Source organism: Zalophus californianus, chromosome 10 (assembly GCF_009762305.2).
Source record: "Zalophus californianus isolate mZalCal1 chromosome 10, mZalCal1.pri.v2, whole genome shotgun sequence".
NCBI lineage: Eukaryota > Metazoa > Chordata > Mammalia > Carnivora > Otariidae > Zalophus > Zalophus californianus.
The window spans coordinates 9671115-9685766 of record NC_045604.1 but is presented as its reverse complement, the minus strand read 5'-3'; the positions used below and the strand labels follow the sequence as shown (position 1 = coordinate 9685766).

The 14652-nt window shown below is 40.3% G+C and overlaps 1 protein-coding gene and 1 pseudogene across 3 annotated transcripts in view; both read left to right on the top strand.

The window, feature by feature from the left end:
- The first annotated feature begins 379 nt into the window (after positions 1-379).
- Positions 380-14652, top strand: part of TMCO1 (transmembrane and coiled-coil domains 1) — a 51997-nt gene continuing 37724 nt past the window's right edge. The window contains exons 1-3 of one of the 3 annotated variants that reach the window (XM_027613943.2): positions 380-600; positions 1004-1081; positions 6208-6267. In XM_027613943.2, the coding sequence (XP_027469744.1) occupies positions 531-600; positions 1004-1081; positions 6208-6267 (208 nt within the window). In that variant the 5' untranslated portion in view covers positions 380-530. The remainder of the gene's footprint in view (positions 601-1003; positions 1082-6207; positions 6268-14652) is intronic. The other 2 variants (XM_027613944.1, XM_027613945.2) reach the window with 2 other exon arrangements.
- Positions 13399-13887, top strand: LOC113933627 (annotated as a pseudogene).

Below are 14652 nucleotides of genomic sequence, written 5' to 3'. Positions count from 1 at the left end.
ACACCGGATGTACAAGTTTCTCTCCTTCGCTAGGACAGGAGTTTCTTGAAGCCAGCAGCCACGACTAACTGATTTTCGCGTCCCCAGTTCCAAATCCACGGCCTTGCATCTAACGGCGTTCAGTAAACTACCTAAACAGTCTCAGAGGTGGGGCTGAGGCAGAAGCGCAGACGAGTGCACTCAAGCAGAGTCGGGCCAACAGGAGGGCGCTTCATCACTCCAGCGAGCAACAGCCACCGCGCGAGCTCCCGTCGTCGCAGTTCCGTCGCGAAAGCTCAAGTCCCAGCTCTCGCGAGATTCGGTTTGAGTGCCAGCCCCCGAGCCAGCGTGGTTCTCGGTAGATTCGCGCGGCCACGCAACTCTCCGGAAGTAGCCCTTCCGGTGCTGTGCCCCGGAAGCGGAAGTGTGACTCTAGTCTGTCAGTGTTACTCGGTGGTCCAGAAATCCAGGGAAGTCGTTGTCGTTTAATTTTTGCAGGCTCTCGAGCGCTTCCCCCCTGGCGGGTGGGAGTGCAGAGAGGAAAGTGCGAGATGAGCACCATGTTCGCGGACACACTGCTCATCGTTTTTATCTCCGTGTGCACGGCTCTTCTTGCCGAGGGTGAGAGCGGCTGCTTCTCTGACGTTTGATCAGCCCCCATGGGAAGGATCTTAGGCCTGGGGACCCTCGCGCCACCACGGGAGTGGTCGCGAGCCTTGCTTGCTTGGGTTTGGGATGGTGGGGGTGCTCATCTACTCCAGGGAATCGGGGCCAATCGGGAACAGGAGCGGCAGGGGTAGCGTGGAATCCGGTTTAGGTCGATTTTATTTGTGGAGACACCTTCATATCATGTCTCCGTTATTTTGGTTGAAGAGCAGTTGTTTTAACATTTGAAAAAACTTAACTGGTGGTAAATATAAAGCAAAAAGTTGAAATCCCTCCTCACCCAACAGTGACCACCAGTAAGTTTGCTGTGACCATTGCAAACATTTTTTCTGTTAGCATGTTGCTTTTAATGTTTCAGGTATAACCTGGGTCCTGGTTTACAGGACAGACAAGTACAAGAGACTGAAAGCGGAGGTGGAAAAACAGAGTAAAAAACGTGAGTATGGCAACATCCTTTAGGTACAGTTTCAACAGGTCAAGTTCACTGAATGCATGTTCACAGTAAATATTTTAGGAGCACCAACTGATACAAAAACTTTATAGGAATACAAAGATGAATCCGATTTGAATTGAAGGCTATGTAGAGTTATATGCAGTATTGGAAATTTTTGTGCAAAATGTATAATACAAATGGCAATAGAGCAAGGGACATGAGAAGTTCGAGTTATGTGCTGTGGTGGTTCTAAAGAAGAGATCCTGTTCAGTTGTGAGGAGCCATGGAAGCCTTTGTGATGGAGATGGCCTGGTCCTCCTTCTTGGATAGTTAGAATTTGGATAGACAATGAGCTGGAGGTAGGAATTCCAGGCGAAGAAAATCAGATATGTGCAAAAATATGGAAATTGTAGTGAGAAGATGTGTTTAGAGAACAATGGGTCATTATGATTAGTATTCAGGTGAGCAGTGTCTTCAGGGATAAGGCAAATTTCGGTTGTGAAATTTGATTTGATCAGTTGAAGGACAGTTTGAGTAAAAGGTTAAGAACAAGTACAGTTTGTGGTCTTTGAATAAAGCAGGAACTCCACAGGACACAGCTGAGGGGACTGCTAGAGGTTTAATGTGAATGGTTCTTTATAGGCTTTTTTTCTTTTTAAGATTTTATTTATTTATTTGAGAGAGAGAGAATGAGAGATAGAGAGCACGAGAGGGAAGAGGGTCAGAGGGAGAAGCAGGCTCCCCGCTGAGCAGGGAGCCCGATGCGGGACTCGATCCCGGGACTCGATCCCGGGACTCCAGGATCATGACCTGAGCCGAAGGCAGTCGCTTAACCAACTGAGCCACCCAGGTGCCCTCTTTATAGGCTTGATGTGCTTTCAGTGTTCTTTTCTGCCTTATAAAGATTAAATATAACTTTTATATCTTAAAATTCCTCTGACTTTCTACATCCTGTGACATCTTTATGTCTTCATAAGGGTTTAAAGTTTTCTTCCTTACAATATCTCACTTGATCCACATAGCAACCATTTGTGATCAGTTGTATAGATATTATTCTCTCTTTATAGAAAAGGAAAGTGAAGCTCAGAGAGGTTAAATGACATACTAATCTCATAGAGCAAACAAAGAATTAGAAACCAAACTCAGGCTTTTTAAATTATAGTTTACTGGTCCTTGACTTATTCAGTGTGGATAATGCACCTCAACATGTTAAAAACCAAGCTCATTATCTTTACCTTCACAAACGTGATCCTCCTCTGGTATTTCTCTACGTGACGAATGGTACCTCCATGCTTCTGATAGTGCAAGCCAGAAACCTTGATACACTTTCTTCACTTGGTTTTCAGGACATCACACTCTCTTGGTTTTGCTCTTACTTTGCAGGTCATTTTTTTTTTTAAAGAGAGGTAGGGGATTCGGGAAAGGTAGAGGGAACGTGAGAGAGAATCTTAAGCAGGCTCCATGCCCAGCACAGGGCCTGAAGTGGGGCTTGATCCCAAGACTCTGACCTGAGCTGAAATCAATAGTCAAACTCTTAACCGACTGAGCCATCCAGATGCCCCTTGCTGGTCATTCTTTTGCAGTTTCCTTGTTGGTTCCTCTTTTCAACCTCTTTTTGGGCACCCGAAATTTGTTTTTACCCCCCTACACTCACTCCCTTGGTGAATTTAGTCATGTGCTCTATTTGTGAGTGGCTCCCAGATTTATATCCCTAGCCCTCTCTCCTTAATGCAAGATCTGTATATCCTTATAATAACATTTGTATGGTGAGCGATGGCAGCTACACTGTGGTGACCATAGCATAATGTGAAGAGAAGTTGGATCACTATGTTGTACACCTGAAATTAACATTGTGTGTCAACTATGCTCAAATAAAGATTCACATATCAATTTGTCAATTATACTGTAATGTCGAATATACATTTCAAACCCAACATGTCCAAATTGAATACTATTTCCTCACTTAAGGCTGTTGCATTCGTAGCTTTCAGGATCTTGGTCAGTGGCAGGTCTATCCCTCTACTTGCTCAGGCCATAATCCTTGTGCAGTTATCTTTAACCCTTCTCTCACACCCCACATCTAATACTCTTGGGCTGTCTTGAGACATATCCAGAGTCTGACCACTTTCCATCACCTCCATTGATAACTACCTTCATCCTTTGCATGAATTATTGCAGCAGCCTCCCACAAGTGTTCCTGTTTCCCTATAGTCTGCTCCCAAGATAACAGCTAGAATAATCTTTTTTTTTTTTTTAAAGTAGGCTCCACATCCAGTGTGGAGCCCAATGCAAGGCTTGAACTCAGGACCCTGAGATCAAGACCTGAGCTGAGATCCAGAGTCAGATGCTCAACTGACTGAGCCACCCACGTACCCCCAGAATAATCCGTTTTAAAACTATTAGATCATGTCCCATCCTTGTTCATAACCCTGTGATGGTGTCCCATTTTCACTCAGGAACAGCCAGAGTCCTTACAGTGGCCTGTGGAGCTTCCCCTGTTAACTGCTCTGATATTCTTCTCTCACACACTCTGCTTCAACCACACTGACCTTGCTATTCTTCTCTGTACATCAGCCACACTCCTGTCTCGAGAGCTTTCTACTGGCTGTTACCTCTGCCTAGCATGTTCTTCTCTATGATATCGGCTTAGTTAGCCCTCGTATCTTCTTCAAATCTTTGTTCAAGGTTTACTTCTGTGAGTCTTGACCACCCTCTTTAAAACTGCAGTCTGCTCATCTCTTCTACCTCTGCTGCTCCTCACCTCCATCTCCATCTTTCCCCCCATGGCTCTTGTCACTTTCTAATGTATTATATGATCTATTTATGTATTGTGTTACTGTTTATTGTTTATCTCCACCTGCTAAAATGAAAGCTTCACTAGGAAGGCGTTTTTGTTGTTGTTCTGATATATCCTGTGCACCTAGAACAGTGGCACATAGTAAATGTTCAATAAATATTTGCTGATTTGAATACTTTCTTCTCTCACCCTGTATGTGCAGTCCACCATCAAGCCCTGTTACTGTTCTCCTCCAGGAAAGTTTGCTCTCTCTCCACATCTCTCCAGTTCTGCCGCCACCACATAGTCTAAACGTCTGTCATGTTTCCTATGATCTACTGCAATAGCCTGCTCTTTGGTCTCCCTGCAGCCACTCAAATTTATTCTCTACAGTACATCCAAAGTAATTTTTTTTTTAAGACACAAATCTTATGTTACTTGCCCTTCTCAAAATACTTTATTTTTCCCCATTGCTTTTCGGATAAAGGTGGGGCTTGCAAGGTCCAGCATGGTCTGGTGCCTCTTCCCTTCCCCTGCAACCACATCCTGTATCAGGTTATCCCTTGCTGTCTATTCTCCAGCCACTCGGGCCTTTTTTCCATCCTCTGGACTAGTCTTTTTCCTACTGTGGGGCCAGGCCTTATCTGCTCTTCCCTCTAACTGGAATAACTTTCTCTTTTTGTCTAGTAGGAACTCATTGTGTCTAGTAAACTCCTACTCATTCTTTAGCTCTCAGAACCTTTATTTAGTCTTTCAGAAGGGTCAGATCTTCCTATTATGGGATCTACTTTATCCGTAGACGTCTCCTTAAAACAGATTTATCTAGCCTCAGTCCAGTCCCCGAGAAGACCAGGTTAATGTTCACAGTACCATCTTATGTTTCTGTTCTCTGGCCTTCTTATTTTTTGTGCAGTAATGGTTAAGTGCTAAGTAGTTACGTTATGGTCCTTCTGGGAAGGGAAAGAAAAATTTTTGTTTCTTTGGTTAATATTAATGATAAAGTGTAAAACATTCAATGTTTTCTGTCAGTTTTGTCTTTTAAAATGTTATTCGGTAACATCTTGTAGAATTTGATTTAATTTCCTTTTATGATCTCATACTAGTAGGTTCACTCTAAGTGTCTTTCTCCCCCATAGGTATATGTCATGTTTTATCTTTTTGTTTACATAAAAGAGTACCAGTACTTAGACACCAGTGCATATATTGAAAGTACAAACACACAAACACATTTTATTTTAGTCAGAACTTTACTGTTTCACTTGCAATATTGGAGTCAAATCGAATTTTACATCTCTTTGTTAAAGTAGTAATACTAATTTTAGAATTCAGATAGCATAATTAATGTACTAAGAGAAAAAGTCTTACCTGCCAATTCTCTTTGATGCAACTTTTAGAAATAATACACATACTGTACTGTTTGCTAGTAAAGGAAGTATGCTAAGATATTATACAGAACAAAGAATGTAAATTAAGTAAAGGTAATTTTTGACATACCTATTTTTAGTCCGTTAATAGGTGGACTATGATAGGTATATAGATGATAGTAAATGTAAAATATAAATATATTACATTATTTCTCTTTACAAGGTTATTTTTACTCTATCATCATAGTAACTGAAATGCATTCAAAGAAGTTGGTCTTAGCTTCTTCTCTCTGTTTTTAAGTAATCTCTGTGCCCAGTGTGGGGCTCAAACTCGCAACCCCGAGATCAAGAGTTGCATGCTCCGCTGACTGAGCCAGCCAGGGGCCCTGGGTTTAGCTTTTTTGATTCTCTTGATCTCCCTACCCTATGCATATGTCTGTCTTGCCAGTTTTCTGTGTTATAATTGTTATTCAATTATTTGCCCTCACTAGATTACTTTAGAGGGCAAGGATCATGTTTATCTTTGTATCTACTTAGAATAATGCCATTACTTAGGCACCAATAGCTGAATAAATGAATTCCTACCTTCTATAGTGAATATGAGAGTGGAACTATAATGAACCTTAGTTATCTGAGAGAGCAGAATTTGAAAATTGTGCTTAGACTCAACCTACGGCAATCACCCTCAGCTGATGGTCTGAAAGCCATCTTAGTTTTTATTACATTTCAGTAGTTACTATTATTGTGTCCTTATGCAATCCTTTACGGGTGTTTGATGCTTCCAGTGTTGTTGTCTTAGTCTTAGATTGTTGTGTCTGCCTTCTGTCAGCAGCTGTGGGAGCAGATCGGTTGACTTGCTCAGGACCATAATGAAAGGCAGTGTGTAACTTTTTTGTGAGCTTCTCTCATTGGTTCAGCTGTGATAAAGCATCCTTCATTTCTTTAGTATAATGCATAATTAATTTTTACTGTTACTGTGTTGTTTACAGTGGAAAAGAAGAAGGAAACAATAACAGAGTCAGCTGGTCGACAACAAAAAAAGAAAATAGGTAAGATAAATTATTGGTATACACAAAATTCAGAAAAACAAATTTTGGAAATTTGGAAAGTTTAAAATTGGAAAAAATAAATTCTTAGGTGATGAAAATATAATAAAGTTGTTAACAGTAGTAACTCATGTTTGTATAATTTTGTGGTTTACAGAGCACTTGCATACATATCTTACTTGATTCTCTCTTGTCCATTTTGTAGGGTACAGTCAAGCAGTTGTTGCTGTTTGCTCTTAGCTTTTGAAATTTTAGTTTTAGTAAAATGATGCTGACAGTTGTGGCTTTTGAATTTGGCTGAGGGTTCTTGGCACAGTTTGTAAAAGTGTATTTTTTTTTCATATCTGAGTTGATTATTTCCAGTTAAGGCTGAGTTACTTGTATTGTTGCCATGACTTCCTTATGGAGAATTGACTGGTGATGTAAATCCACCAGGGGGTAGGAAATTTACAGCTGAGTAATTTTTATCTGGTCTGAAAAGGAATGACATGTTTTTGGTTTTTCAGTGTAATTTAGAGCTTAATTACAGAATGTAATTCTGTTCCAAAAAGACAATTTATAAATGATTAGATATGATTTATATTTATATTTTATGATGCTTCCTGATTCTGAGATTAGGAAAAAAAAACTGTGAAACTGTGTGTTTTGTTCAGAAACTATGTCTCTACGTACGTCACTGCCATTATATCCTAGAAGAGAATTCTACCAGGCTGGACTATGCCACTATCCTGTTCTGATTAAAGCTTTTGAATTTAGTGTTTCCAATGTTTTCTAAATGGCCTACTCATTTAGTTCTGTGGCAGGATGCTATCGTATGTCTACTCTGTGTCAGTTGCTCTGGTGGGTCATAGAGAAACAAAGTAGAAAAAATTCTATTAGGAAGTCTGTCTAGAGAGGGAAAACAGACCAGTGCAGTATAGTAAGTGCGTTCATAGAAATATATTCTGAGTGTTAAAAAAGTAAAGAGAAAGGATTTCTAAACCAAACTAGGGGATTAGGTTTTCTTGAAGAGATAATATTGAATCTTGAAGATTTAGTGTGAATTACTTAAATAAAAATATAAATAAATAAAATAGTGGTCAAAATTTATTGAGCACTTGCCATATGCAACACGCTGAGGTAAACACTTTATACATGTTTTAGAATTCTCTGAACAATTAATTGTATGTAGTAGTGAAGAGTGTTACTTCATTTTTATAGATGAGAAAAATGAAGATTGAATTAAGTAATTTGCCCTCAGTCAGTCATTCAGTGATAGATGGGATTAAGTTAGTGGTAGAGAAGGGGTTTGGCTCTGGTCGTTTGTAACTTTAGCATCCAATTTTAAGCGCTATACATTCTAGGCAGGACAGGCATATACAAAACTATGGGGGGATCAAATAGCAAGGTGTATACCTGGAACTATAGTTTAGTATAACAAACAAAAGAAGGTATGTATAAAGTATAGACAGATGAGGCTAGAGAAATAAGTAGAGCCTGTTCATAAAGATCTTTATAAATTAAACTAAGGTAATGAGATTAACTTGTATCCAGAAGGCTTTCCATCTTTCCATAACCATTAAAGGACGTAAGCAGAGGATTGACATCAGATTTTTTTTTTTAAGATTTTATTTATGGGGCGCCTGGGTGGTTCAGTCGCTAAGCGTCTGCCTTCGGCTCAGGTCATGATCCCAGGGTCCTGGGATCGAGCCCCGCATTGGGCTCCCTGCTCGGCTCCCTGCTTCTCCCTTTCCCACTCCCCCTGCTTGTGTTCCCTCTCTCGCTCTCTCTCTCTCTCTCTCTCTCTGTGAAATAAATAAATAAAAGCAGGGAGTGTTCTTCCTTTTAAGGAGGACAACTCTGGCAGTAGTTTGGAGATAAATGAGAGAGGGGATAATTTTGGAGGCAGGAAGTCATGAGGCTTTTTAAGTAACTCAGGTGCAAAAATGGCAAGAACCTGAACTTAGGTACAGGCAGTGGTAATGGAATAGAAGGTAGAGATTCAACCGATCTAGAGAAGTAGGAATAACAGGACTTGATGACTGTTTAGATGTAGCATGTGGAGAGAGGGATGAGTCTACAAAGAAGTCCAGATTTCTGATTTGGAGAGGAAATGTTGGAGGAGTAACAAATTGGGATGGGGAAGGGAGCTATCATAGAGGGATAAAGGCTATAAACAGACTTTAGAATCCTATGCTTGTAAGTAGTAATTGAATTCACACATGGTGAGTTCATATACGGGGAGACCATGCAAAGTAAGACAAGGAAAGGGCTGAGGATGGAGAGAGTCTTGAGGAAACAGGGAACAGAGGTGGAGCTCAGCAAAAGTATTGCCAGAGAAGTTGGAAAGGGTTTGTCGTAGCTGTGGGGAGGGTTTCAGGGGACAGAGAGGGTCCAAGGTGTTAATTGTCTTAAGAGGCAAAACGAGAGTAGCAAGAATGATTTCATTGGCGTGATGGGGGACAGAAGCCAGATTGTCTAGGTGAGGAGATAATGCGTGGTGAGGAAGTGAAGGCATTGAACATGGATCATTCTTTCAAGTTGCTTTACTGTAAAGGATAGGAAAGATATAAAAATGGAAGGCAGATTGCTCTCTGCCCTTAAACTGACAACACAAACTGTCTAAAATGTAAATTACCTGAACATGGGATACACTCCCTAAAATTACTTCTACTCTATTTCACCTTCACATTTGTACTATTAGGCATGTGGTGAAAAACCCAGCCAGATAGAATTTATTGTAATACTACTGTGAAATACGTTTGAGAACATTATTTACAACATCACGATGTTCTCTTGATGAGCAGTTATGGAAACTTTCTATTAGTTTTCAATGTCAAGAAAAACAGTGTTAGGGGCGCCTGGCTGGCTCAGTTGGTAGAGTGTGCACCCCCTTGATCTTGGGGTTGTAAGTTTGAGCCCCATGTTGGGTATAGAGATTACTTAAAAATAGTAAAATCTTAAAAAAAAAAGAAAAGCAGTGATTCTCATAAATAATTGATTTACTTTTATTTATTTTTTTTAAGATTTTATTTATTTATTTATTTGACAGAGAGAGAGAGACAGCGAGAGAGGGAACACAAGCAGGGGGAGTGGGAGAGGGAGAAGCAGGCTTCCCACAGAGCAGGTAGCACGATGTGGGGCTTGATCCCACCATGACCTGAGCCGAAGGCAGACGCTTAACAACTGAGGCACCCAGGCACCCCCTACTTTTATTTTGTGGACTTTGCTTGAACCGATGGGTTTTTTCCCCCTTTGAACTAGTTGCTAATGAGTATAGAGTCAGATTTGCTGTTCATCTCTAGCAACTTTCCATGACCAATTCAATGTATTTCTGTGAAATGACTCTATCTACAGTTTTGTTATTATGCAACCCTTACTTTCCCTTTCTTCAGGTCCCCACTTGAGCTTCTTTACAAGAATATAGACAGTAGTTGCGGGGGGAACTATGGAAAGTGACCCCGCTGCACTGAAAAAAGGAAGTTTTCAGTACGAGGGGAGTGCACAGCGCAATGGTAGGGTTTAAGAGAAGCAGAATGCCACTGATTTTACTAGGTGAAGCTCTTTGATGATGGTCTTAGGTAGAACCATGAATTTGAAGCTGAAATGTCTTAAATTTGAACTAAAGATTTTTTTTTTAAGATTTATTTATTATTTGAGAGAGAGAGAGAGCATGCGCTCACGGGGGGAGGGGCAGAGGGAGAGAGAGAGAGAATCTCAAGCAGACACCCCGTGAGCTCAGAACCTGTCATCGTGGGGCTCGATCTCAGGACCCTGACATAATGACCTGAGCTGAAATCGAGTCAGACGCTTACCCGACTGAGCCACCAGGGTGCCCCTTAGGTTCCCCATTCTTTTTTTTTTTTTTTTTTTTAAGATTTTATCTATTTTTATCTGAGAGAGTGAGCGTGGGGGGGAGGGGCAGAGATAGAGGGAGAAGCAGGTTCCCCACTGAGCAGGGAGGCTGATGCAGCACTTAACTGGCTGAACTACCCAGGCACCCCTGGGTTCCCCATTCTTAATTTCAGGTGCAGATGTTTTCGCTGTTTTACATTTCCCTCTCACAGAAGGGAAACAAATTTACTTTGATATATGAATTTTATTTAGCTCTTTGGCTACATACAAGTTACCTCAAGTAATAAGGGGTTTATTTTCAGAATATATGGGATCCAAAACTCAGGGAACACTGAAGTAACTGGTTACAGGAAGGCAGCAACTGTGTTAAAGCCAGTCTGGTAGGCAGAGCAAGCCCTGAGATGAAGTGAGACAGTGGACTCCAATATCTTTAAGGCTGCACTACTAATTAATTATTTTTTAGAGAGGGGGAGAGGTGGTGGAGGGGCAGAGGGAGAGGGAGAGGGAATCTTAAAGCAGTCTTCATGCCTAGCATGGAGCCTGATGTGGAGTTCAGTCTCACAACCCTGAGATCATGACCTGAGCTGAAATCAAGAGTCAGATGCTTAACCAACTGAGCCACCCAGGCGCCCCTGGGGCTGCACTATTAATATATACTTCTCTCTCTTTTTGTTGTTCAACTTCCCCCACTTTCTCTATAGTGTTTTTCTAGCATTTAGGTTTTGCCTACACCTAACTTTTGCTTGTATCCTAGGATTCTTCCTATGTCAGTATTACTCATAATGTGCTCTGTAGACCCCCAACATCAGTGTTGCTTGAGATATTAAGAGTGAAAGGTTCTGAATCTTCCTCCCAGACTACTGAATCAGAATCGCTGGATGTGGGACCCAGGAGTCTGCTATTTTAACAAGCTTCCCAGACATTCTTAGACAAACTAAAGTTTGAGAGCCAGTGCTATATTGTAATTTTTCTGTTTCTGCTCCCACAGTTGATTTACTATTCCAAGATTTTCTGGTTTAAATTTCTGAGAGAAGCAATCTGGTTGGCTCAGCTCATCTCTTTACACCATAGGTCACGAGAAGGCATATGGATTGGCTGCCTTTTAGGTCAGTAGTGGCAGGGCAGGGGTGATAGGAATCTTTGAATGGCTGACCCTCAACAAAGACTATGGTAGGAGGCAGATAGCCCCAGAAGATGGCTGGGGAAGGGAGGGTAGGCATTCCGAAGCTTGAGTGAGTTGGGGTGGGTATCTCTTTTCTTAGTGACTTGGAGATATGGGAGGAAATTTTTGAAATTTAATTTATTTTGGGCCCTGAATTTATATATTCATTCTAGGCCTTTATCTATACTATTTGGATTTTCCATAAAAGAAGACTGCCTCAGGCATTTAGTTTAAATTTTGTTTCCTCTCCATTACCAAATCTACATGAAATTTCAAGATTATATTAATTGGTTTTCCATTCAAGATAACTCAGAATGTAGAACTGCCATGGGATACCTAATTCTTTTAATCTATAGAGTGGGACCTGCTATTTTGATCATCTCTTCCTTATTTGAGAATGTTCTCCTCTCAAAACTGTTGGTTGGATCTGACCACCCAGTTGCCTCCTATATTGATTTCCATTCTTTGACAGAAAAAAGACACTGGTTATTGACTAAGGTAAATGATGAAGTGTTCCTTTCTTAAATAAATTATGTTACCTTGTTGTACACAACCTGATGCTGTCAAGTAAAAATGTATAATAGATTGGCTTAATGTCTGTTCATTCTGTGGTCAGAATAGATGTCATCATTGGTACTAGTTGATTCCCATAGCTGCAAGAAATATAGCTTCCTTTTAATTAGAGTATTTCCTTTTAGAATTTAAAATTTTCCTTTTGCCTGTCATCTGGGATAACAAGTCATTCTAAAACATAAATGTAGCTTCTTCATATTTCTAGTTTCTTCTCTCCATGAAGTTTCCTCAGCTTTCTTAGAGGTTGTATTCCCAAAATTCAGTAGTAGGAGGGTGTATAAAATTCCTGTCAAATGGAGGGATTGAGGCATGATTTTCCCCTGTGTTAAATCCTAAGGTTCCTGCTAATAAACAATTCACATTATCATTTCAAAATAAATTGCTTGCGTTTATTTTACCTGCTAATGTGATGTTTTTAAGAATTATTCCCCTGGGGAAACACAATTTCTTTTTAAGGGGAAAGCAGCTTCTTTTTTACATAATAGCAGTTGTATGTTTATTAGCTATTGATAATGCACGAATTCTGTAATACTTTTTTTTAATTTAATTTTATTATGTTATGGTAGTCACCATACATTACATCATTAGTTTTTGATGTAGTGTTCCATGATTCATTCTTTGCGTATAACACCCAGTGCTCCATGCAATACGCTCCCTCCTTAATACCCACCACCGGGCTAACCTATCCCCCCACCCCCTTCCCCTCTAAAACCCTCAGTTTGTTTCTCAGAGTCCATAGTCTCTCATGGTTCGTCTCCCCCTCCGATTCCCCCCCTTCATTTTTCCTTTTCTACTATCTTCTTTTTTTTTTTTTAACATATATTATTTGTTTCAGAGGTACAGGTCTGTGATTCATCAGTCTTACACAATTCACAGCGCTCACCATAGCACATACCCTCCCCAGTGCCCATCACCCAGCCACCCCATCCCTCCCACCCCCCACCACTCTAGCAACCCTCAATTTGTTTCCTGAGATTAAGAGTCTCTTAGGGTTTGTCTCTCTGGTTTCATCTTTTTTCATTTTTTTCCTCCCTTCCCCTATGATCCTCTTGTCTTGTTTCTCAAATTCCTCATATCAGTGAGATCATATGATCGTTGTCTTTCTCTGATTGACTTATTTCGCTTAGCGTAATACCCTCTAGTTCCATCCACATCGTTGGAAATGGCAAGATTTCGGGGTTTTGATGGCCGCATAATATTCCATTGTATATATATACCACATCTTTATCCATTCATCTGTTGATGGACATCTTGGCTCTTTTCATAGTTTGGCTGTTGTGGACATTGCTGCTATAAACATTGGGGTGCACGTACCCCTTCAGATCACATTACATTTGTGTCTTTGGGGTAAATACCCAGTAGGAAAGCAGCTTCTTTTAAAAAAATTACTTTTTTGGTTTTCTTCTTTCACTTGCCACACCATGCTTGGTTGGAGTTTGGGTTTTTCTCACTCCTGGGCTATAACGTTCTTTCCAGGCTACTTCGTAGCAAGTTGAGTCTTGAGCACCACCTCCCACTGGAACCCAAAGATCTCGGAGGAGCTTCGGTTTGTGACTAGGCTTTCAATGGATTTGCCAAAGCAGCTTTACCCAACCTGGGCCCTGGGATCATCTCAGATGCCCAGTGAAGAGAATTCCCAGGAAGGCTCAGCTGCCTCTCAAATTATCTCTGAAGTATTAATAAAGAACCTTAGTAAATTGACTCTTGACCCTAGTATCAAACTCCCTTCCCCTCTACCAGAATATCCATCCTAACAGCAGGACAAAGAGAAGAAAGCACAGGGGCTCGTTGGCCACATCCTCAGCAGCAGGAGGGGTGGAGTAAGGACTTTGTTAACTGCTCGGAAAGAAAGGATGGAAAGGATGATATGAGTGATTCGGTACCAGCGCTACTTCGATCAGCTGTCCAAGCTTCAGAAAGATCTACAGCAGAAGGAAATTGAGGGTAAATCAAGAGTGGAAAGATTTAGATGTAGCTGTCATTATTGCCTGTATCATAAAGATCTTTCTGAGGATACCAGCATGGAGAATAATTATGACATGGAGCCAATGTAAACATAAACTTTATTCTTATACTGTTTCTTCTTGGTAGTAATTTTAGGATCATTTTGTGGCATCTTGGGAAAGCTGCTCTGTGTTAAGGCAAACTGTATAATATTTTGATAATCTGTGATACAAGGTCTGGCTTTTGTGTATCTTTTCTACCTTGATACCAGTAATTTGTGAGGAATCCTATAGTTTGCATTTAAATGACTTCAGTATACTTCTTTTTGATTTGACCTAAGGAAGTACTAATAGGTTTTGAGTGTTGCTTGTGTGTTTGAGAGGCCTGAAGTCATTAAGATAAAACCTAACATCAAAAATTGGAAGCCAAGTAACTTGTGTAGAAGGAATACACAGAAAGCATTGGGTGATTTGGTTAGAGCATAATAAGGGCAGGGTGCTTACACTAGATTTTCCGGTTTTCAGCAATCGTAATAAAATTTTTTTGATGTGCTATTTCAGTTTTCAGTAGCAAATGTGTGTAGAGGGTCTTATTAAAATTGAGACTTATTTGAATACCTCTTAAAAAAAGGTATTTTTTTCAAAATGGTTTATTAGAACTTGGGTTATTCTTATATAAACCATGGATTACATGGTTGTATTGAGAGGCCAGTCTTCATAAACTTATCTAACCCAGAATGGAACATAAAAACTTTATTTATTCTTAGGAATAATTGCTTTTGTTTTGTTTTTGTTTTGGTAATATTGGCAACTAAAAGCAAAATTGAATGTGAAATGACATTTTAAAATTCATTTAAACCGTTGAGGCTTAAAGAA